Source organism: Thalassophryne amazonica, chromosome 9 (genome assembly GCF_902500255.1).
Source record: "Thalassophryne amazonica chromosome 9, fThaAma1.1, whole genome shotgun sequence".
Lineage (NCBI taxonomy): Eukaryota > Metazoa > Chordata > Actinopteri > Batrachoidiformes > Batrachoididae > Thalassophryne > Thalassophryne amazonica.
Window position 1 is genome coordinate 67676263 of NC_047111.1, and position 23275 is coordinate 67699537.

At 40.5% G+C, this 23275-nt stretch overlaps 1 protein-coding gene across 1 annotated transcript in view; it reads left to right on the plus strand.

Moving 5' to 3' along the window:
* frem2a (FRAS1 related extracellular matrix 2a) overlaps positions 1-23275 on the plus strand; it is a 301376-nt gene that overhangs the window by 178619 nt on the left and 99482 nt on the right. Inside the window, 1 exon segment of the mRNA XM_034178287.1 lies at positions 3524-3775. Coding sequence (XP_034034178.1) covers positions 3524-3775 — 252 coding nt within the window.

The window sequence follows — 23275 nt, forward strand, 5'->3', positions numbered from 1 at the left end:
GTAAATGTCGGACAGCATTTATCGAACGGCAGTCAAGGTGGACTCTGACTGCGTTCTTAATACTCTCACAGCGTCAAAACAGCATTCAGAACAGTCTGATGATGCTTGAGAGACATTCGCCATGGTCATGCACGTCAGCTACTGCTGGCATGTGCCGAATACTGTATGGAGCTGCTGGACAGCACCACCAGTCCGTCCCGTTTGGGGAGTGCAAAGGAAATGTTATCTGCAATGTCTATGGCATGCATACATTTTGTGAACTACACGTGAACATTGCGCGATTAAACCGAAAACACTGTGTGTCACTGCGGGTCAGCATGTCTCTGAGCAGTGGAGCAGCGGGTGCATGCATTACATGCATAATGAGCATAATATTACAGATCCATTGTCAGTCCACCTCATGTGTTAGAAGATTTATCTGTAATATTATGTTATCATGGCTGTAACAGTGCATTTCTGTGACACGCTGATGCGCAGCCCTTGTAAACGCTGTGTCACAGCTGTAATAAACATATACTGCCCGATGCATCTTCTAAGCCATTAGAAGGACTGACGATGCAACCATTTACCAAGGCACTACAATGTAAACAAAGTAAGTAATCACCTTTGGAAGCGCTCCAGTTGCGCTTTCCACCACACGGCGACCTCTAGCCACATTGCAGCCATCAGCTGTCATGTCATCCGTGTGGCATGGGTATGAAGTGAGATGGTGATATCTGCCATGAGCCGAGGGCAGATGTGTCGTCCACTATGAAATAATTATTCCATATGATGTCCAGGACATCAGCCCTTTAGTGGACAGCGGACAGTCCTGCTGTCCGGCAACTGCAAGCAGTGATGAGGGTGGACGGTTTTATGTGGAAGATCCCTGATGAATCACAGCTTTTTTGGATACAACACTTTGGATTCTTATTACCAGTTCAAATCGAGCCAGGGTGTGTCCACCATACACGTGCCCGCCACACATATGGCACCTCAGTGTTTTTGGATATGCCTTATCTGGATGGCAGTAGGGATCTAAAGAGTTGACATAGGAATATCCACCCCATTGCTGCTTGCAGCATCCACATGGCAGGATGGTCCGCTGCACATCAGGGCACATGACACCTGATCGCATGGCTCAGAGAGTCCGTCATATGCAGCATTGTCTGATTGGCACAACACAGCTCTGTGGACCACAAAGTGAGCAAGTCATAGAGCTATATCTGGAGTGGGGAAGGTAGGGTGAGGGGGTGAGCGACATTGGGAGAGAGAGAGAGAGAAAGCACGGGAGTGCCAGAGGGGCTGGCCAGCTGCTGTGTGATGCTTTCATGTCAGCACTTGACTTGACACTTCTCAGGATTACATATGATATCCAATATATGACCTGATACATGTAGCCCAGGTTCTTCTGATTGTGGGTGCACTGTGATGCATCACGGGCTGGGGACTATCACTGCCACAACGGTAATGATGCGTGTGCACATCAGTGATCTGATTGCCGTGGTAGTCTGATCACATGGGTGTACATGTATTACAATGATGTGATAGTCAGTGGACTCTGATTTACATCTCATCATTTCATAGGTTGGATGTCATGAGACCCTGAGCCCACCAAACCGGAAACCCTCCTCCCCCTGACTACGCCTCGATATCCTGTCCATGACTATCACAAACAGGATTGGTGACAAGGCACAGCCCTGGCGGAGACAAACCCCCACCGAAATGGGCTTCCTCAGGAGGGTGGCTGGTGTCTCCCTTAGAGATAGGGTGATAAGTTTGGTCATCTGTGGGGAGCTCGGAGTAGAGTCACTGCTCCTTCGCGTTGAAAGGAGCCAACTGATGTGGTTCGGGCATCTGGTAAGAATGCCTCCTGGGTGCCTCCCAAGGGAGGTGTTCTAGGCACATCCATCTGGGAGGAGACCCCGGGGAAGACCCAGGACCAGTTGGAGAGATTATATCTCCACACTGGCCTGGGAATGCCTCAGGATCCCCCAGTCAGAGGTGGTCAATGTGGCACAGGAAAGGGAAGTTTGGGGTCCCCTGCTGGAGCTGTTACCCCCACGACCCGAACCTGGAAAAGCGGTTGAAGATGAGGTGATGACAAGTGAGTGGACTGCAGCCGTGAGCTGATACACGTAATGTGCATGAATCAGTCGGGGCAGGTTGGAGCGCAGTCTGGGTATTCGGATGGCTGTCTTCCACAATTCTTATTCCCTCCCAAATGTAGCACAAATTGTGGTTCTTTTGACATTCTGCTGGGTTTGGCTTGGCTCATGCTCATTCGTACTAAGTGTGACAGGGCCCTTACATTTTTAACACCCTGATCTGGCTAATGCTTACATTTTGAGAAAAAGTAGCTTTGGACAATTAGTTTTATATGGTGGTCAAGAGCCGATGATGTTACCTATAGTTAGACGGCTGTAGATTCAAATCCAATCTAGTATTTTTGTGAAATCTGTCTGACTTTGTATCCAAACAGATATTAGGGACAGCAGGTAACACCGTTAGTGTTACTTTGGAAGAATTAAGTGTTATCCAGTCGTATTGATTTTTTAAACCTGATACTAAGGTAGAGACCTACTAACACTACTCAGTGTTAGTTAGTCAATGTTCATTTTTAACACTCACATTATTGCTGTAATGCTAGGTGAGTGTTGGTAATTTAACACTGAAAAGAGTGGATATACTGTATATCCACACTTTTCTAGTGTTAATGACACTCTCAATGTTAATTTGACATGGGTCATTTTGCTGTGTATAGACATATAAACACGTTCACACCTATGCTGAATTTCAAAGTATCCAATTCACCTAATCTGCATGTCTTTGGAAGTGGGAGGAAGCCAGCGCATCCAGATGGAACTCACCCAAACATGTGGATAACATACAAAGTCCACACAAAAAGGACCAGGTCGGATTTGAACCTGGGTCCTTATCACTGTGAGACAACAGTGCTAACCACTAATCCACCTTATTGTTCAAGTATCAGTTCACACATGGATAATTTCCTCTATGAATGTCACAGAAGTGTAAAAAAGCTGTTTCTGGCCGATGTTTTCCAGTTTGCAGAAGTTCCTTATAAACTTTAAAAATTGCATGATTATCATGACATGTAATATGTAATCTCAACCATGTGTAAATGTGAATTTTTTTATTTAGCTTATAATGTGCCAAATCACAGCAAAAGCCGTCTCAAGGCGCCTTACACGGAACAATTCAACATAAAATTTAAATAAATAATTAAAAATGAATTTAAAAAATTCAAATACATAATTAAAAACAGAATTAAAAATATAAAAAATAAAACAGATAAAAAAAAACTATTCATAAGAAAGAATAAAAATAGGTTATCAGTCTTGACTTAAAATGTCCACGGACTCTGACTGCCTCACGGTCGCAGGAAGACTGTTCCACAGGGTGGGTGAATGGTGGATAAAAATGATTTGACCTTTTTTAAAAGTGTTTTTATTGTTATCATTACTATCATATTTATGTTTTATGCTTCAGTGATTTGAATCTCTCCTCCTTATGCTTTGTAAAGGTTCAGCCACTGGAACAATTCCCACCACTATCCTCTCTTACTCGGACTACATCACTCGTCCGGATGAGCATGGTAGCATCCTCCGTTTCGACAAGGGCGAGAGAGAAAAACAGTGTCGCGTGGTGATCATCGATGACTCTCTGTACGAAGGAGATGAGAGCTTCAACGTCACTCTTTCACTGCCGGTCACGGGCCGTCTCGGAAGTCACTACCCTACTACTAAAGTCATCATCTTGGAAGATCTGGATGATGGTAAGTCATCAGTGCTCCACAAAGAGAGAACAAGTTTAAATTTAAGTTAATGTTGTTTTTCGGATCTTCCCAATTGAGGCTGCCACAGCAGATCAGCTGTCTCCAAGTCACCCAGACATCTGCATCTTCTTCTTTCACACCATGACGTGCATTTCATTGAAAATCTCCCACTGCAATCTGAGTGCATTCCAAACAGTTAGGCAGATTCCTGTGGCCGGCCCGAATGTAAAACATTTGAGGTACAGTTGAGGTGGACAAATCTCGTATGGCATTCGAGGTGGACTCTAACTGCATTCAGGCTGCATTCTGAATATTCTTACGGCGTCATAACAGCATTCGAAACAGTCTGATCGCGGTCGAAGGAAATTTGCCATGGTCAGGCACGTCAACTCCTGCCGGCATGTGCCGAATGTCGCATGGAGCTACTGGACAACACCGCCCGGGCATCACGTTTGGGATGCGCAAAGGAAATATTGTAATGTGCAAAGTCTGTGGCATGCATTAATTTTGTGAACTAGATGTGAACATTGCGCAATCAAACTAAAAACACTGTGTGTCACTGCGAGTCAATGCGTCCCTGAGCAGCGGAGCAGCACACGCAGCTGAACAGGGTGTTACATCCATAATGAACATGATATTATAGATACATTACCTAACCCATGAGAGGGAATGGCAATGTATCTGTAATATTATGTTATCATGGCTGTAACACCCTGGTCAGACGCACTGCGCTGCAAGTCAGTGTGTTACAGAGCCATGCAGCAGTGCAGCTCTTTATACCACTGCCACACATGCAACCACACCACACATGCCCAGCACACATGCTGCTACCGCTCCCTTCTGGACTGGATGCCAGCCAATTGTAGGTTATTTGCCCAGTCAGCACTGGTAGCCATTTACAGCTGGGTGGAGTGACACAATGTAGATTAAGTGCCTTTTCCAGGGACACAGACACCTTGAACAGGAATTAAACCGAGGTCCTCATGTTGGCAGAGTAGCTCTTGATCCACTGAGCTCCCTGTTCAGTGCACAGAGTGGACAGCTAACTCTCAATATGGCTGACTCTTTCATGCTTCTGTACACTAAAAAAAAAATGTTGAATGAAAAGAATAGATGTTTTTCCAGTGTATTCATACAGGAACAACTTTTTTGGAAAAAGCATTTGTAGTTAACAATACAATAATCAAGTGTGATTTTAGAAATCATCCGCTTAACTGCACACATTGTTTTAATGTGAGTGGAGTTGTAAAAAAAAAACACATTTATCCTGTAACAATACAGTACAAGCAGAAAATCAACATGGTGATAAAGCGAAAGCAGCTTTATCATCACGCTGGTTTCCCCATAAAAAGAATTTGCTTTGGTCTGATGGTGATACATAACAGTAGCCATAAAAATATTGCAAGATCATTTAAACAACATAGAATGTAGAATAACATAATAAATGACAAGTTGTAGGCAGAGGATACGGAAAGTGATATAAGGAAGTGTGTGTGTCTAATGTCAGAGGGGGCCAGGATCGTAGAGAGCAACAGTCTTATTGGTGAGACCAACTGAAATGGAAATGAAAGTATTTCTCCATGATGTTTTGTGCATGAATGTAATAGTTACAATTGCAAGTCTTTTGTCATCATTGTAATAATTTCCAGTTTACACTGTGTGTTCCCAAGAAAATCTAAGACCGGATAACTGTTTCAAATAGATTTGCAAGTAGAGTTATTACAATATTAGGCTGGTACAGGTATCATCCAGTGGAAAAGGGGTGCCTGTGACTGTTGCCGAGTACCACTTTGCTCTAATTCCAGCTGTTACAACCCTAAATTTAGGGCGCAGACGTATTAGACAGAATCATTAGTGTCATTATAGCGGTCTGCAGCTGACAGGAAGGCAGAGATGAGATTTGTGCAATGTTGCAAGAACATAAATGTTGCAACACTACCTTCTTTAGTTTAATGGAACAACTACACAAAAACCCAGGCAGTGACTAGAAATCTGTATCAAACAACCCTCAAATATTACCCCCGTGTCCTCCTCTTACTTTCTTACAGAGAAAGAACAAAACCTCTTGTCATGAAAGATGCATTTCATCATTTTTATAGGATGTTTTAAAGAAATATGTGTGTCGTTGGCTGCATTCAACATTTCATCCAACCCAAGTTTTGAATAATGTTGCAAAGCATAATAACATAAAAGCTGCAGCAGTACCTTCTTTATTTAAAAGGAAAAATGAACAAAAAACCCTGGCAGGATTGGGTAATATGAGGCAAATAGCCATGACATACAGACAGGTAATAAATTAAAGGGGAAAAACATGAATAAGTGGAGAAAAACAAATTCCAACACCACTGGGATGCAAACGCATCAAAATGGTTTGATGAGTACGAAAATGATGTGCTATGTGCTGTGGCCTTCACAGTCATCAAATTTCAACCCACTAGACTAGTGTGTTTGACCAGGCTTTAAACCACAACCTTCAAATGAGGAAAATATGTTTCAGAATAATGGCATTCCATTACCGAGTGCTACCAGTCAAGCTGCAGGGACTTGTAGACTCACTTCCAAGGTACACAGTGCAGATCCATCCCGGTGACAAACAACACAGGCTGTTAACATCGGCGATCGTCAAGCTGCCCATAAGCCGACCATGGGGCCTAAGAAGGTTCTGACAGCGGAGGAAGGTGACGATATTAAAAAAATCTCTGGACTTTCTATCAGAGGAGATTTCTGTTGTGAAGCAGCAACAGAAATCAATCATGGATCTGGTGGAGGAGGTGAAGGCATTACGGCTCCAGAACGCCGAGAAAGACCGGTGTCTGGTGCAGCTGGAAAATAGAGTGGCTGAATTGGAGCAGTACACCAGAATCAACAACGTCATCATCACAGGTCTTCACATCAAACCACAGTCCTACGCACGGGCGGTAACAGATGAGAGCGGAGGGGAGCCCAGTGAACAGGAGGTCAGCTCTGTGGAAAAACAGGTTGTTGATTTCCTCCTATCTAAAGGTATAGAAATGGATTTAAATAACATTGAAGCGTGCCACCCTCTGCCCCGGAGAAATGATGGTGATAAATGAACCGTCATCATAAGATTCATCAACAGAAAACACAAAACAGCACTGTTAAGACAAGGAAGAAAACTGAAAGGGACAAACGTATTCATCAATGAACATCTCACCAAACGGAATGCCGACATCGCCAGGAAAGCACACTTCTTAAAGAAACGGAAAAATCCAGCACACATGGACTTCAAACTGTAAAATATTCATCAAACTGAACGGATCACCAGAACAAGCAAAAGTCATGGCAATAAGGAACATCGAGGAGCTGGACAAATATGAACAATAGGTATGAGGACTCAAACACATCACAGCACCATGATGCAGACTGGAGCAACCCACTCATCCACATCATCTACACCCGGAGACAAGAGAGACATAATGACTAAGGATAATGATCCGTTTATTTCTGCCCAGGAGCTCTGTCTAGATACATTTAATTATAATAACTCTGCTAACCACCCCTTCGAATCTGAAAATGATCCTGATACCTTTTTCAGTGAGAATATTGTGAGACAGTGCAAATATTTTACAGAACAATTGAAAAATTATAAAATCAATGATGAAGATTTTTCAATTATACATTTCAACAGCAGAAGTCTTTCTCGTAATCTGTCCACTATTAATGATTGTTTGAAACATCCAAAAAACGTTTTTCAGTTATTGCAATTTCAGAAACATGGTTAAATGAGGATAATAAAGATCTGGTATATCTTGATGGTTATGAATTGTTCCTGGTTAATAGGCTGACGAGAAGGGGCGGAGGCTTTGCATTGTTTGTAAGGTCAGATTATAACTGTAAACTCATCAACAACATGTCATTTACAGTGGACAACATCATGGAATGTGTTACCATAGAAATTACATCTATAAACTCCAAAAACATAGTTGTTAGTTGCATTTACAGAGCTCCTGGGACAAATATTGACACCTTTGAAGACATTATCTTAGGAATGTACAACAAAATCAACAGAAATAAGCATTTCTGCAGCACTCTGAGTCCGGGCTGTGGACTCAGAGTGTCTGACATTCAGTCCCTTTGGCTGCTCATTTGTTTGCGCTTGGGGTCGCCTCTCCTAATGCTAATGCGTCCTAATCCTGGTTGAAGACAGACGCGGGCTGTGTGTGTAAGAAATATCTCTTTGCTTTTTCTGCCTCATCCACCGGCGCGGCTCCACCTGAAGCCCGAGGCGTCAGTGCAGTTCTACCGGCGCGGCTTTACTGAGGCCCGAGGCGTCAGCGCACATCCACCGGCGCGGCTCCACCTGAAGCCCGAGGTGTCAGCGCAGTTCCACCGGCGCGACTCCACCTGAAGCCCGAGGTGTCAGCGCAGTTCCACCGGCGCGGCTCCACCTGAAGCCCGAGGCGTCAGCGCACATCCACCGGCGCGGCTCCACCTGAAGCCCGAGGCGTCAGCGCAGTTCCACCGGCGCGGCTTTACCGAGGCCCGAGGCGCCAGCGCAGTTCCACCGGCGCGGCTTTACCGAGGCCCGAGGCGCCAGCGCGGAGTTATCTGACCATGGGTCCGAAGAAGGCACTGACGGCGGAGGAGGGAGACGATATCAAGAAGTCCCTGGACTTTTTGTCTGAGGAAATTTCTGTGGTTAAAATGCAGCAGAAATCCATTATGGAGCTGGTGGAAGAAGTGAAGGCTCTCCGGATCCAGAATGCCGAGAAAGACCGGTGTCTGGTGTACCTGGAGAACCGTGTTGCGGAGTTGGAACAGTACACAAGGATGAACGACGTTATTATTACAGGAATTCATATTAAACCTCGATCCTACGCACGGGCGGTGTCAGAAGACAGCGGAGGGGAGGCCAACGAGCAGGAGGCCAGCTCAGTGGAACAACAGGTGGCTGACTTCCTGCAATCTAAAGGTATTCAAATAGACTGTAATAACATTGAAGCGTGCCACCCCCTGCCCAGGAGAGAGGATGGAGACAAGCGAGCAGTTATAATGAGGTTTGTCAACAGAAAACATAAAATGGCATTGTTAAAACAGGGACGGAAACTCAAAGGAACAAACGTATTCATCAATGAACATCTGACCAAAAGAAACGCAGACATCGCCAGGAAAGCTCGTTTCTTAAAAAAGCAGGGAAAAATTCAACAGACATGGACATCCAACTGCAAAACATTTATCAAATTGAATGGAACACCAGAACAAGCAAACGTTATGGTAATCAGGAACATCGAGGATCTGGACAAATATGACCAATAAGGTATGAGGACACAAACACATCACAACACCATGACACAGACCAGAGGAACCTATTCATCTACTACCTATTCATCTACATCTGGAGACAAGAAGGATATAACTCAAAGGATTGCTGATCATGGAAAAGTAGAACTGAGAACATTTAAATACACAGACCACAATGTACTGGACTTGGAGCACGATATAGACCCGGACAATAATTTCTTCTCAAATATCAATGACAGTTGTTGCTATTATACAGATGAACAGTTTAATCGGATCATTAGAACGGATAACAAATTATCAATAATCCATTTCAACAGCAGAAGTCTATATGCAAACTTTAACAACATTAAAGAATATTTAAGTCAGTTTAAAAAAATATTTAACATAATTGCTATATCAGAAACATGGATCAATGAAGATAAAGGAATGGATTTTGAACTGGATGGATATGAATTTAATTGTGTAAACAGAAAAAATAAGAGTGGAGGAGGAGTGGCTGTGTATGTGGATAAGAACATGGATTATAAAATAGTAGACAATATGACAACTGTGATTGATAACTTATTAGAATGTATAACTATTGAAATATGTGAAGAAAAAAGCAAAAATGTATTAGTCAGCTGTATATATAGAGCACCAGGATCTAGTATTGAAACATTCACTGACTATGGGAAAAATGTTCTCAAAAACTAATCAAAAAACTGTGTTCATTTGTGGTGACTTAAATATTGATCTGCTCAATCCAAATAAGCATAAAATAACAGATGAATTTATCAGTATAATGTACAGTATGAGTTTATATCCAAAAATCACCAGGCCAAGCAGAATTACATCCCATAGTGCTACCTTAATTGATAATATATTCAGCAATGATATTGAGAATAACACTATGAGTGGATTATTAATCAATGACATTAGTGATCATCTACCAGTTTTCATCGTTTATAATAGAAACCATCGGCGGAATCAGCCAGAGGAGAAAATAAAATACAGGCGAGTGCGGACAGAGGAAAACATGAACACACTAAAGAAGGATTTACAGGAGCAAAACTGGGAAAAGGTATACAGTGAAAGTGATGTTGATAGTGCATATGAAACTTTTTTACAAATATTTACATCATTATATGATAAAAATTGTCCAATTAAACAAGACTACAGAAAACAAAAAATCCAAGCTCGACCATGGATGACGAAAGGGTTACGAAATGCATGTAATAAGAAAAATACACTGTATAGAGAATTCATAAAACTAAAGACTAAAGAGGCAGAAAATAGATATAAGAAATACAAAAATAGATTAATATTATACGGGTATGTAGGAAGGAATATTATAGTAACATATTATATAATAACAAAAACAATATTAAAGGAATATGGGATATATTAAATAGCATTATCAAAAATGGTAATAAAAAACAGAGTTACCCTCAGTATTTCATTGATAATAATGTCAAGAAGGAAAATAAGGATGAGGTAGTCAATGGTTTTAATAATTTTTTTGTAAATATTGGACCAAGCTTGGCAGAAAAAATTCCCGATTCCCAACCTGAGGATTGGGATAATAATCTCATAGAAAGAAATCCCTGTTCAATGTTCCTCACAGCAGTGGATGGAAATGAAATTATAGACATTGTGAATAATTGTAAATATAAAACATCTACCGATTTAAATGAAATTGATATGGTGGTAGTAAAACAGGTCATTGAATGGATTGTAGAACCATTAACATACATCTGTAACTTATCATTTCAAACCGGTAAATTTCCCAATCAAATGAAAATAGCTAAGGTTGTGCCGCTGTATAAGACTGGGGATAGACACCACTTCACAAATTATAGACCTGTTTCTTTGCTTCCATAATTTTCCAAATTATTAGAAAAGTTATTCAATAATAGATTAGACAAATTCATAAATAAACATAAATTACTTACTGATAGTCAATATGGATTCAGAGCACATAGTTCAACATCACTTGCATTAATAGAATCAGTTGAGGAGATTACAAACGCCATAGACCACAAATTACATTCAGTTGGAATATTTATAGACCTTAAAAAGGCTTTTGATACAATCAATCATGACATATTAATCAATAAACTTGAACAGTATGGGATTAGGGGGTTGGTGTTGCACTGGGTGAGAAGCTACTTAAGTAACAGAAAACAGTTTGTGAAGTTGGGGGAATATACATCATCATGCTTGGACAATGCTTGTGGCGTCCCACAGGGGTCAGTATTGGGTCCAAAACTGTTTCTAATTTATATAAATGATATTGTCAATGTTTCCAAAATATTAAAATTTGTATTATTTGCAGATGACACAAGCATTTTTTGTTCAGGGGGGGATTTGCAGGAGTTACTGAGGAGGATCAGTATAGAAATGGGAAAATTGAAAATATGGTTTGACAGAAACAAATTATCATTAAACTTAAGTAAAACAAAATACATGTTATTTGGCTATTGTAATACAGACATACAGGTTCAGTTACAAGTCGAGGGGGTAGATATTGAAAGGGTACATGAAAATAAGTTTCTCGGGGTGATAATAGATGATAAGATAAACTGGAAGACTCATATAAAACATATACAAAGTAAACTGTCAAGAAGCATTTCAGTTCTAAACAAAGCGAAACATATTCTGGACCACAACTCACTCCGCATTCTTTACTGCTCACTGGTTTTACCAAATTTACAGTACTGTGCAGAGGTATGGGGTAATACTTATAAAGGTACAACACAATCACTATCAGTAATGCAGAAAAGAGCTATAAGAATTATTCATAATACTGGCTATAGAGATCATACAAATCCACTATTTTTACAATCCAAATTCTTAAAATTCACAGACTTGGTTCATTTTCAAACAGTACAAATTGTGTATAAAGCAATAAACAATTTACTTCCAGCAAATATTAAAAATATGTTTTTTAACAGATCAGGGGATTACAGTCTGAGGGGGAAATTTAATTTAAAGCATCAGTGGGCACGAACAACATTAAAAGGTTTCTGTATTTCTGTCTGTGGGGTGAGGATGTGGAACAGATTGGGAGTGGGGCTCAAGCAATGTCCAAGCATGAACCAGTTCAAACAGCGGTACAAAAATATGTTTTTTCTAGGTATAGGGAGGAGGAAGGGTAATGAGGGTTAGGGTGTTTTTGTTTTTTGCTTTGGCTTGTAAATATATAGTATTTTGTATGTAAGTAGGTATGTGTAGGTGTATATTTATGTTTGTGTATATATATGTGTATATATGTGTATATATGTATATGTGTATATATGTGTATGTATATGTGTATGTATGTTGATGTGTGTATGTATATATGTATGTGTATGTGTATATATATGTATATATATATATAAATATATATTGATATCGGTTTAGGTGTGTAGGAATCTATGTGTATATGTGGCAAAGGGTATTACTGGTTGTGGGGAAGAAGGGGTAGGGATAAATAAGCTGATGCTTCACCCTACCCCTTTTCGGACATGTTGGGTACACAGTAGGAACTTTTTTGTTGTTGTCTTTACTGATCTATCTTGTAATTGTTGTTGTATCAAATGTTCGAAATTAACAGTTTTCATTCATTCATTCATTCATTCATTCATTCATTCATTCATTTATTTGTCTGTGGAGATTTCAATATAGATTTTTTAAACCCTCACAATCATCCACAAATTACCTCATATATAAACACCTTGTACTGTTTAGGACTGTTTCTAACCATCATTCATCCTAGCAGAATAACTATGGATACAACAACTCTCATTGACAATATTTTAACTAACGTTATATCCGGTACTCTTAGTGGGGGACTACTGGTCAGTGATATCAGTGATCACTTGCCAGTTTTCTCAGTCTTTGCATTGGAGGGTTGTTGTAAGTATCGAAGCAATATCAAATTCATGAGTAGAAAAGTAACACCTGAAACAATTGATAATTTAAGGGAGGATTTATCAAGTCAGAATTGGTCGGATGTTTTTGTTGATGATGTTGACAGGTCATATGATGCTTTCATTTCCATTTTTTCCAGTTTGTATAATACACACTGTCCATTTGTTGACAAAATATATAGAAATCAATATAGCAACAGACCATGGATAACTAAGGGGCTTCAGAGGGCATGTAAAAAGAAAAACGTACTATATAAACAATTCATAAAACTACGAACTAAGGAAAGAATAAGTTAATCAATATCAAGAGACTCAGTAAAAAAAGATATTATAATGAGTTACTTGTCAAAAATAGAAATAACATCAAAAACACATGGAACATATTAAATGAAATAGTAAAAAAGAATAGAGTAACTAGAGATTATCCTTCATTTTTTCAGAGTAACAACTACATCACGATTGATAACGACGAGTCTATTGCTGAACACTTTAATGAATACTTCGTTAATGTGGGTAAAAATCTTGCCAATAAAATTGACTCATCAACTAATAACTTCTGGGTAAATAATTGAAAGTTTAACAAATCTGTTTCAATGTTCATTGGTGGCACTCATGAAAGGGAAATACTTGATCTGGTTCATGGTTCAAAAAGTAAGAAATCGACTGATTTTAATAATTTGGATATGGCTTTATTAAAAAAAGTTATTGATTGTATAGTAAAACCGTTCAATTATATTTGCTATATGTCACTAAGTACTGGTAAATTTCCTTCTCAAATGAAAATAGCCAAAGTAATTCCTCTGTTTAAAACTGGTGACAAACACACATTTTGTAATTATAGACCTATATCACTCCTGCCACAATTTTCCAAAATTTTGGAAAACATATTTGCTAAAAGATTAAATGATTATTTACTGAAGCATAACATCATTTGTGAAAAACAATATGGATTCAGAAGGTCTCGAACTACATCACATGCTTTGATGGACTTTGTGGAAAGTATAGCAACTGCAATTGACAATAAACAATACACAATAGGTTTTTTTTATTTTATTTACAGAAAGCGTTTGACACAATTAACCATGGAATACTATTAACTAAACTGCAGAAATATGGAATCAGAGGTCTGGCATACGAATGGATAGCTAGTTATTTACAAGGCAGATTTCAGTATGTTCAATTCAATAATACAAATTCTGAACTCAGGGATGTCACATGTGGGGTGCCACAGGGCTCAGTGCTGGGTCCTTTGTTGTTTATAATCTATATAAATGATATAAGTTGGGTGTCGAATTCACTGAGATGTGTCCTTTTTGCGGATGATACAACTGTGTTCTGTAGCAGTGAAAATCTTGAACAGCTTCTGGACATAGTGGAGAAAGAACTGGAAAAATTTAAGGTTTGGTTTGATGGTAATAAGTTGTCACTCAACCTTGGGAAAACTAAATGTATTATATTTGGAAATAAACAGGCACCCAAATGTAAAAATTTAACTATAAACAATAAGGAAATTGAGTTAGTAACAGAGAATAATTTTTTAGGTGTTATAATTGATAAACTTAGCTGGAAACCACATATAAATTATGTGAAATCAAAATTGTCAAAAACTATAGCCATTTTGTATAAAGCCAAAGACCTACTGCCACAAGAAGGGTTACTTACTTTATATCATTCTCTGATGGTACCATATATGACATATTGTGTTGAGTCATGGGGAAACACTTACAAATCAAATACCAATCCAATATTCCTTTTGCAAAAACGAGCCATACGAATCATCTGCAATAAACATTATCGTGAACCAACTCATTCTCTATTTGTGTCTTTAAATGTATTAAAATTCATAGATTTGGTCGATTACATTACAATTCAAACTTTATTTCGAGCGAAAAACCAAGCCTTACCGAGACATGTCCAGAGTCTGTTCCGATTGAGGGAATCCAGATATAGTTTAAGAGGTTGTGCAATTTTTATGAAACCACCAGTAAGAACAAATGTAAAGGGTTTTTGTGTGTCTGTGGTTGGGGTGAGGAAATGGAACAAATGTTCAACAGAGGTTAGAATGAGTAGTACCTTAGTAAGATTTAAGAAACTACTCAAAAAGAACATCATGTCTAAGTATCATAAAGAAGCAAATATAATTTGATTTATAGGGAATGTTCAATTTATAAGTGGGACTTATTGTATATTTGAATGTGTGGGTATGTATATGCGTATGTAGATATATAGATATGGGTAGGTGTATATGTATATAAGTGACTGTGTATATGTACACTCAACAAAAATATAAATGCAACACTTTTGGTTTTGCTCCCATTTTGTATGAGATGAACTCAAAGATCTAAAACTTTTTCCACATACACAATATCACCATTTCCCTCAAATATTGTTCACAAACCAGTCTAAATCTGTGATAGTGAGCACTTCTCCTTTGCTGAGATAATCCATCCCACCTCACAGGTGTGCCATATCAAGATGCTGATTAGACACCATGATTAGTGCACAGGTGTGCCTTAGACTGCCCACAATAAAAGGCCACTCTGAAAGGTGCAGTTTTATCACACAGCACAATGCCACAGATGTCGCAAGATTTGAGGGAGCGTGCAGTTGGCATGCTGACAGCAGGAATGTCAACCAGAGCTGTTGCTTGTATATTGAATGTTCATGTCTCTACCATAAGCCATCTCCAAAGGCGTTTCAGAGAATTTGGCAGTACATCCAACCAGCCTCACAACCGCAGACCACGTGTAACCACACCAGCCCAGGACCTCCACATCCAGCATGTTCACCTCCAAGATCGTCTGAGACCAGCCACTCGGACAGCTGCTGAAACAATCTGTTAAAGATTTTATATATATATATATTTTTTTATCACTGTTAAACATTTGTACCTTTGTCTTTGTTCTGTTATTGTGCTGTTAGGCACCTGTCTTAAAAGTAACCCTGAGAATGTACTTGTTATTCAACTTTGTTTTAGCATGCTGGGGTCAGTCTGAACTGGGAGTGAAGAGTTGGAGGTTGTTTTTGACTGTTGTAAGTTATGACCTTGTTTTGTGCAGTACAGGAACATTCCAAGCAGATGAAGAACAGATGATAAGTACAACAGACGAGCCTGCAAGAATAGGATGTGCTGACCTCCATTGATAAGATTAAAGAAACTGTTTTTCCACGCAGCTGCACTTATTGACGTATGTGTTTGTTTTACTTGAAGAAACTTGTCATGCGCTGTTCTTCCCCCCACCCTTAGGACAAGTTTCACAATGTGGGTAGGGCTTTCTCCTAATAAAAAGAGTGAGCATGCGCAGCAGTCCCCAGTGCTTTCAGTGGTACTACGTGTACGGACTGTTTGCACTCCTCGCGAGCAAAATTTGACTTTCTGTCTCACTGGTGTTTCTTGACTCTGTTTGTCTTGTTAAAAGTTTTAAGAATGTTTGGAGGAGAAAATACCCAACATTGACTGGGGGCTCGTCCGGGATCTCAACAATACCGGAGGTGTCCGGCGGGGGTCGTCAAGTCCAGACGAAAATCCTTGGCCAAGGTCCGATCGATTGATCGTGTCTGCAATTGTCGACCGCCGTTGGCATCATCTGGTTGACGAGATTTTCCCGAAGAAGACAGACAGGAAGTCGAGTCAGTGAGTAAAATTTCTTTGTAACAGTACTGAGTGAGTGGTGATCAGATCACATAAACAGTTAAATTCCGCAAGCGATGATACAGAATCGTCTGTTAATGAAACACAGTTAAACTCTGTAAGGAGGTCGGACGTCGGACTCCTCTACGATGGCGAGGAACGCACATAGTTAAATTCCGAAGGAGGGTGCAGACTCCTCTGTTTATATACGCGTACCGGTAGGGAATAAAAGTGTGATCACATAAACAGTTAAACTCCGTAAACGATGGCGTGGAATCGTCTGTTAATGTAAAGCAGTTAAACTCCGCGAGGAGGGCGGACTCCTCTACGGTTGCGAGGGACGCACGTAGTGAAATTCCGGAAGGAGGGTACGGACTCCTCTGTTTTAATACGAAGTAATACCGGTTTTTGAGAATAAAAGTGTGAGAGTGTAATACTTTGGACAACGTAAGTGACAACCGTGTGTGTGGAAGCAAAGGCAAGTGATTCCGCTTCCTACGGGGAGGTGAAAGGAATCAACCACACGACGGCAAATTAATTGTCACGTCCAAAGAAAGTGAAAACTTCAGATTTAGAACACCCTAGGTGTGCCCCCGTCTGAAGTCCAAATTATAACAAGGGATAATAAAAATGGGGGGTAAGACGTCTAAAAATAAGGGAAATTTATCAACTGACGACTGGAAATTTATGGAAGCAAAAAATCCAAAAGCAACTAAGAAATTGGAGACCTGGATAAATAAACATGACTTTGACGGACGACTGAACCTGACCAGTATTCAGAAACTGAAGAAGGAGTTAGAACAGGAACATAAAGGTGATGAGAAAAAGAAGCAGAAAATAGGGGCAGATTTAGTGGCGTTTTGGGAGGAGGAAGCAGAGAACAGACAGAAGGGAGCAGAGAAGCGACGATTAGAGAAAGCAAGGAAAAAGAAAGGCGTAGGTAAGGCAGAAGAAGATGTGATAATTCAGCACAGAGAACCAGAACAACCTCAACAACCACCGTCGGCTGGATCGTCGGTAACAACACAGTTATATCCTCCTCTACCAAAGGATGGTGACGTACCGCCACGACAGTATGATTTGGCAGTAAAACCTAAGGTAAAAAGTGAAAAACAAGAAAAGCCACAAACACGCAGTCAAACTAAAGTGCCTACTGCTCCTCCCATGGAAGAGCACAGTGACCAGGAAGGTGCCTATCCTATGATAGAAGTACCAAATCCTCGTGCAGGCACAACAGGGCATCGACCAACCATGCTCGTATATCGTACATGGAATGCTGATGATATCAAAGCAGCAGTCGACATGATACCATCACCACATGTCGATATTGAAGGATTTATGCAAGACATAGAAAATATAAGAACTTCTTACCACCTCAGTGGCGTTGAAGTCCAACAAGTATGGATGAAAGCATGTGGCCCTAAATGGAGTCACGTACGTGGAGATTGGAATCCTGTAGACCTGGATGGCGTACCGGTGCAACATGATGATCCAATCTTGAAAACACGAGTGGAAGCTATGATTACACGGGCAAAAGGTGTGTTAGGACCAAAAATAAATTATACTGAAATTACCAGGACAGCTCAGAAAGAAGGAGAGCCATGGACAGAGTTTAGATGCAGATTTGAGAGTGTATTTAAGGTCCACAGTGGCATATTGCCAGGAACACCAGTGTATGAACAACAATTGAAAAACGCTCTGATCCAGCAATCCAACAAGGATATAAAAGCTTGGATACAGAAACATTGGATTGGACTGCCTACAGGCACATTGGAAGAAACACACACCCACTGTTGTCATGCAGAAGAAGTCTTAAAGCAGAAAAAGACAGGTAACAGCGACAAAGGCTCTGATATAGTTTCACAAGGAAATGATTTTGCTGACAGAGCTGCGAAGGCGGCAGCAGCAGCAGCTTCTTCTATTTTTGTTGTACAGGAAACCACTCCAGATTTGCACTTAGGTCACATACTGCTTGCTGAGATGCAACAGCAGGCACCTGAGAAAGAAAGGCAGATGTGGTTAAACAAAGGAGCTACATATGCAAATGATTTGTACTTATGACCACAAAAGAAACCCATATTGCCAAAAAATATGTTTAAATGGGCAGCTATCATGAGCCATGGCGTAACGCATGTCTCATCAGGGGGTATGATATCGCAATTACAATCTGTTTTTTGTCTTTATGGGTTTGATGCATATGCAAAACAGCATTGTAGAGCATGCATGACATGTGCAAAACACAACTCACAAGGCAATTTGAGACCCCAAAGAGGCAAATTCCCCACACCACAATATCCTTTTCAAGTGATTCATATGGATTATATACAGTTGAGTAAACATGAAGGGAAGGAATTTTGTTTAGTCATAATTGATGCCTTCTCAAAATGGGTAGAATTGTTCCCCACAAAACATGCAGATGCACTTACAGTGGCTAAAGCACTGTGCAAAGACATCATTCCACGATTTGGAATACCAGAAACAGTCTATTCAGATAATGGAGCGCATTTTGTTAATACAATAGTGCAACATGTGGGAGAAGCACTACAGATCACTGTGCTTATCATCCACAAAGTGCCGGATTAGTGGAAAGGATGAATGGGACAGTAAAAAACAGACTTAGGAAGACAATGGAGGAAACAGGCAGACCATGGACACATTGTGTAGATTTGGTAAAAATGTACATAAACATAACTAGTACCATGGGGTTGACACCGTATGAAACATTGTTTGGCAGAAAATACCGATTGCCATATTATGGGCAAATTTGGGATGTACCTGAGGAAGCCAATTTGGCAGATTACGTGAGGAAGATGTTAGAAAGACAACAAGGGAGAGTTTCAAATACTGATGATCCCATTTCTCCACAGGATGACCCTAAAGTGGTACCTGGAGACTGGGTGTTGATAAAAAGCATCAAGAGAAAACACTGGCATTCACCTAAGTGGGAAGGGCCCCATCAAGTACTACTCACAACACCCACAGCCTTGAAAATTGGGGAAAGAAGTACATGGATTCATTTAACTCATTGTAAGAAAGTCATTTCTGCAGACACAGACAAACAGTAAGAGCAGTAGGATAAGACTAGTAATAGTGTGTGAGCTTGGTGTTAAGATCCAGGTTAGACACGAAAGCTAGCAGAAGACATTAAGAAGCCACTGTTCTGAACATAGGTGTGCTGTAGTGTGCAGAAATGGCGAAAGAAAAAAACAAAAAGAACGAGGGTTCCTGGACCCCAAGGACAGTCCTTATTATACTACTTTTCTTTTTCGGATTGGGCTTATTATTAAAAGCCATAAGTACGGGACATGATAATAAGGATCACATCCGCAGATTGCAGAGACCAAAAAGAAGTAACGAAGACCCCAGTCCGATAATAAATGCCACAGTACATAGGTGTGATAGGAACAATGCGTACCGATTTGGTGTACAAGCCTGCATTCCTAGAAATGCTTCTGTGATCATCTCTGTACCATATAGTGCTCTTACCCATGGAACATGGGATGGTGACAGAGGGACTAATTACGGAAATAGTTTCTCATGGTATATGACCAATGATCAACTAGATAAGAGATGGGAAACGATGGTAGCCGATGAATGGAGTAGATGGACACCAGGATGGGCACAAACCGAGTGGGCTAAGTACCAGAGTCAAATTTCTTAAAATGTATCAAACAGAGGATAGCTTGCTGATTGTAGTGGATAAAAAAACAAAAACAAAAACAGATCCATAATCCCACCAGGAACACCGGATTCGGAAGGTTGGTTGTTTTTGTTGTGGGTCCACAAAACAGGGTCTGACCCCTACTTCTCCCTGATATTGTGTGAAGATAATATCACGGCTACAGCTAACAAGACGTTAAAGCAACCAGTTATGACTGATCTCAGCAGGACAAAGGGTGCATCCATAAGAAATACAAAAGACATGAAGGCAGATGACTGGTTCCTAGTAACTACAGGAATTAGTGGACAAAATAACAATTGGCTTTTAATGGCAGAACAAGCAGGACTAGCAACAAAGAAGGACTGTGTTGTATGTATGGGACCCAGACCTATATTACAGGTAATACCGGCAGCATTACCCAAAGACTGTCTGCTGACTGTAATGACACAGACATACATTGCAGCAAACAACAATTGTTCTAAGTGGGACAAGATCTATCCATTGACCAAATTGACTAAGATTAAACCTTTATTTTCAAGCAAAGTTGGGCATGCTAACCATACATGTGTAAACTTGACAGGGACAAGTAAGACTTTGGGTAGCTTAAACCACACTGCCTGGTGTAAGGATGTGGTCCATAGTACTCCCACATTCAAACCTGTCAGTAGGAGTGACGTATGGTGGTGGTGTGGTGATAACAGACTCTTTGACAGACTGCCAAGAAATGTGTCAGGTTATTGTGCATTTATATCATTATTGTTACCAGTTAAAGCCATGCCCATGACACCTGAAGACGTTATGACATATGCAGCCTCTCTTATTCCTGAAGACTGGCAGAAAGGCATAATCAGACATAGAGTAAAAAGAGATTGGAAAGGAGTGGGAGATCCAACATATATTGATGCGATAGGAGTCCCCAGAGGAGTGCCTGACGAGTATAAACTGGCTGATCAAATAGCAGCTGGATTCGAATCCTCCATCTGTTGGTGGTGTTCAATTAATAAGAACGTGGACAGAATAAACTACATCCACTACAATGTACAGAAATTAGGAAATTGGACTGAGGAAGGATTTAAGGCTGTCCATTCACAGTTAGAAGCCACGTCCCTTATGGCCTTCCAGAACCGCACTGCTCTGGATATGTTGTTGGCAGAAAAAGGAGGTGTTTGTGCCATGTTCGGAGAACAATGCTGCACATTCATTCCCAACAACACAGCTGCAGATGGCAGCCTCACTCAAGCCATCGACGGGCTGAGGACGTTGAACAGGAAGATGAAAGAGCACAGTGGAGTAAACACCGAAGGCTGGGATTGGTGGCTGGAAGGGATGGGAAAATGGAGGTCTTTGATTTCTTCACTATTAGTGTCTATAGCAGTGTTTGCTGCGATTCTAACATTGTGTGGATGTTGTTGTATTCCATGTCTTCGAGGCCTTGCAAATAGAATGATAACCACAGCAATAGGTCCAGGACCAGGAGGGGGACCAGCTTCGTATCCACTCCTGGGGCAAAACGATGACGAGGAGGAAGAGGGCTCTCATGACTTGTACCCAGACCAATGGAAGTATGATGACCCAGACACCGATGATGATGACAATGATGAACCTCTTAGTGAAAATCTCAAAAGAAGTGCTAAGCTAGGTGATGCCTACTATATGTTTAACAAGCGATAACAGGAGGGAAATGTTAAAGATTTTATATATATATATATATATATTTTTATCACTGTTAAACATTTGTACCTTTGTCTTTGTTCTGTTATTGTGCTGTTAGGCACCTGTCTTAAAAGTAACCCTGAGAATGTACTTGTTATTCAACTTTGTTTTAGCATGCTGGGGTCAGTCTGAACTGGGAGTGAAGAGTTGGAGGTTGTTTTTGACTGTTGTAAGTTATGACCTTGTTTTGTGCAGTACAGGAACATTCCAAGCAGATGAAGAACAGATGATAAGTACAACAGACGAGCCTGCAAGAATAGGATGTGCTGACCTCCATTGATAAGATTAAAGAAACTGTTTTTCCACGCAGCTGCACTTATTGACGTATGTGTTTGTTTTACTTGAAGAAACTTGTCATGCGCTGTTCTTCCCCCCACCCTAAGGACAAGTTTCACAATGTGGGTAGGGCTTTCTCCTAATAAAAAGAGTGAGCATGCGCAGCAGTCCCCAGTGCTTTCAGTGGTACTACGTGTACGGACTGTTTGCACTCCTCGCGAGCTAAATTTGACTTTCGGTCTCACTGGTGTTTCTTGACTCTGTTTGTCTTGTTAAAAGTTTTAAGAATGTTTGGAGGAGAAAATACCCAACACAATCGGTTTGCATAACCAAAGAATTTCTGCACAAACTGTCAGAAACCGTCTCAGGGAAGCTCATCTGCATGCTCGTCGTCCCCTCCTCATCGTAACTGCCTTGAGTGGGCAAATGCTCACATTCGCTGGTGTTTGGCACATTGGAGAGGTGTTCTCTTCACGGATGATGCGAAGGAGATGTGTTGCATTGCATGAGGCAAATGGTGGTCACACCAGATATTGACTGGTATCCCCCCAATAAAACAAAACTGCACCTTTCAGAGTGGCCTTTTATTGTGGGCAGTCTAAGGCACACCTGTGCACTAATCATGGTGTCTAATCAGCATCTTGGTATGGCACACCTGTGAGGTGGGATGGATTATCTCAGCAAAGGAGAAGTGCTCACTATCACAGATTTAGACTGGTTTGTGAACAATATTTGAGGGAAATGGTGATATTGTGTATGTGGAAAAAGTTTTAGATCTTTGAGTTCATCTCATACAAAATGGGAGCAAAACCAAAAGTGTTGCGTTTATATTTTTGTTGAGTGTATGTATATATATGTATATATTTATGTTTGTAAAGTATATACCTATGTATATAGGTATATATGGCACAGCCCAAGCAGAGGGTCACCCCCAAGAGCCTGGTCTGCTTGAGGTTTCTTCCTTATAGGGAGTTTTTCCTCACCATAGTTGCCTAGTGCTTGCTCTGGGGGTTGGTAAGGTTAGTCCTTACTGGCGTAAAGTGCCTTGATTCGACTTTCTTGTGATC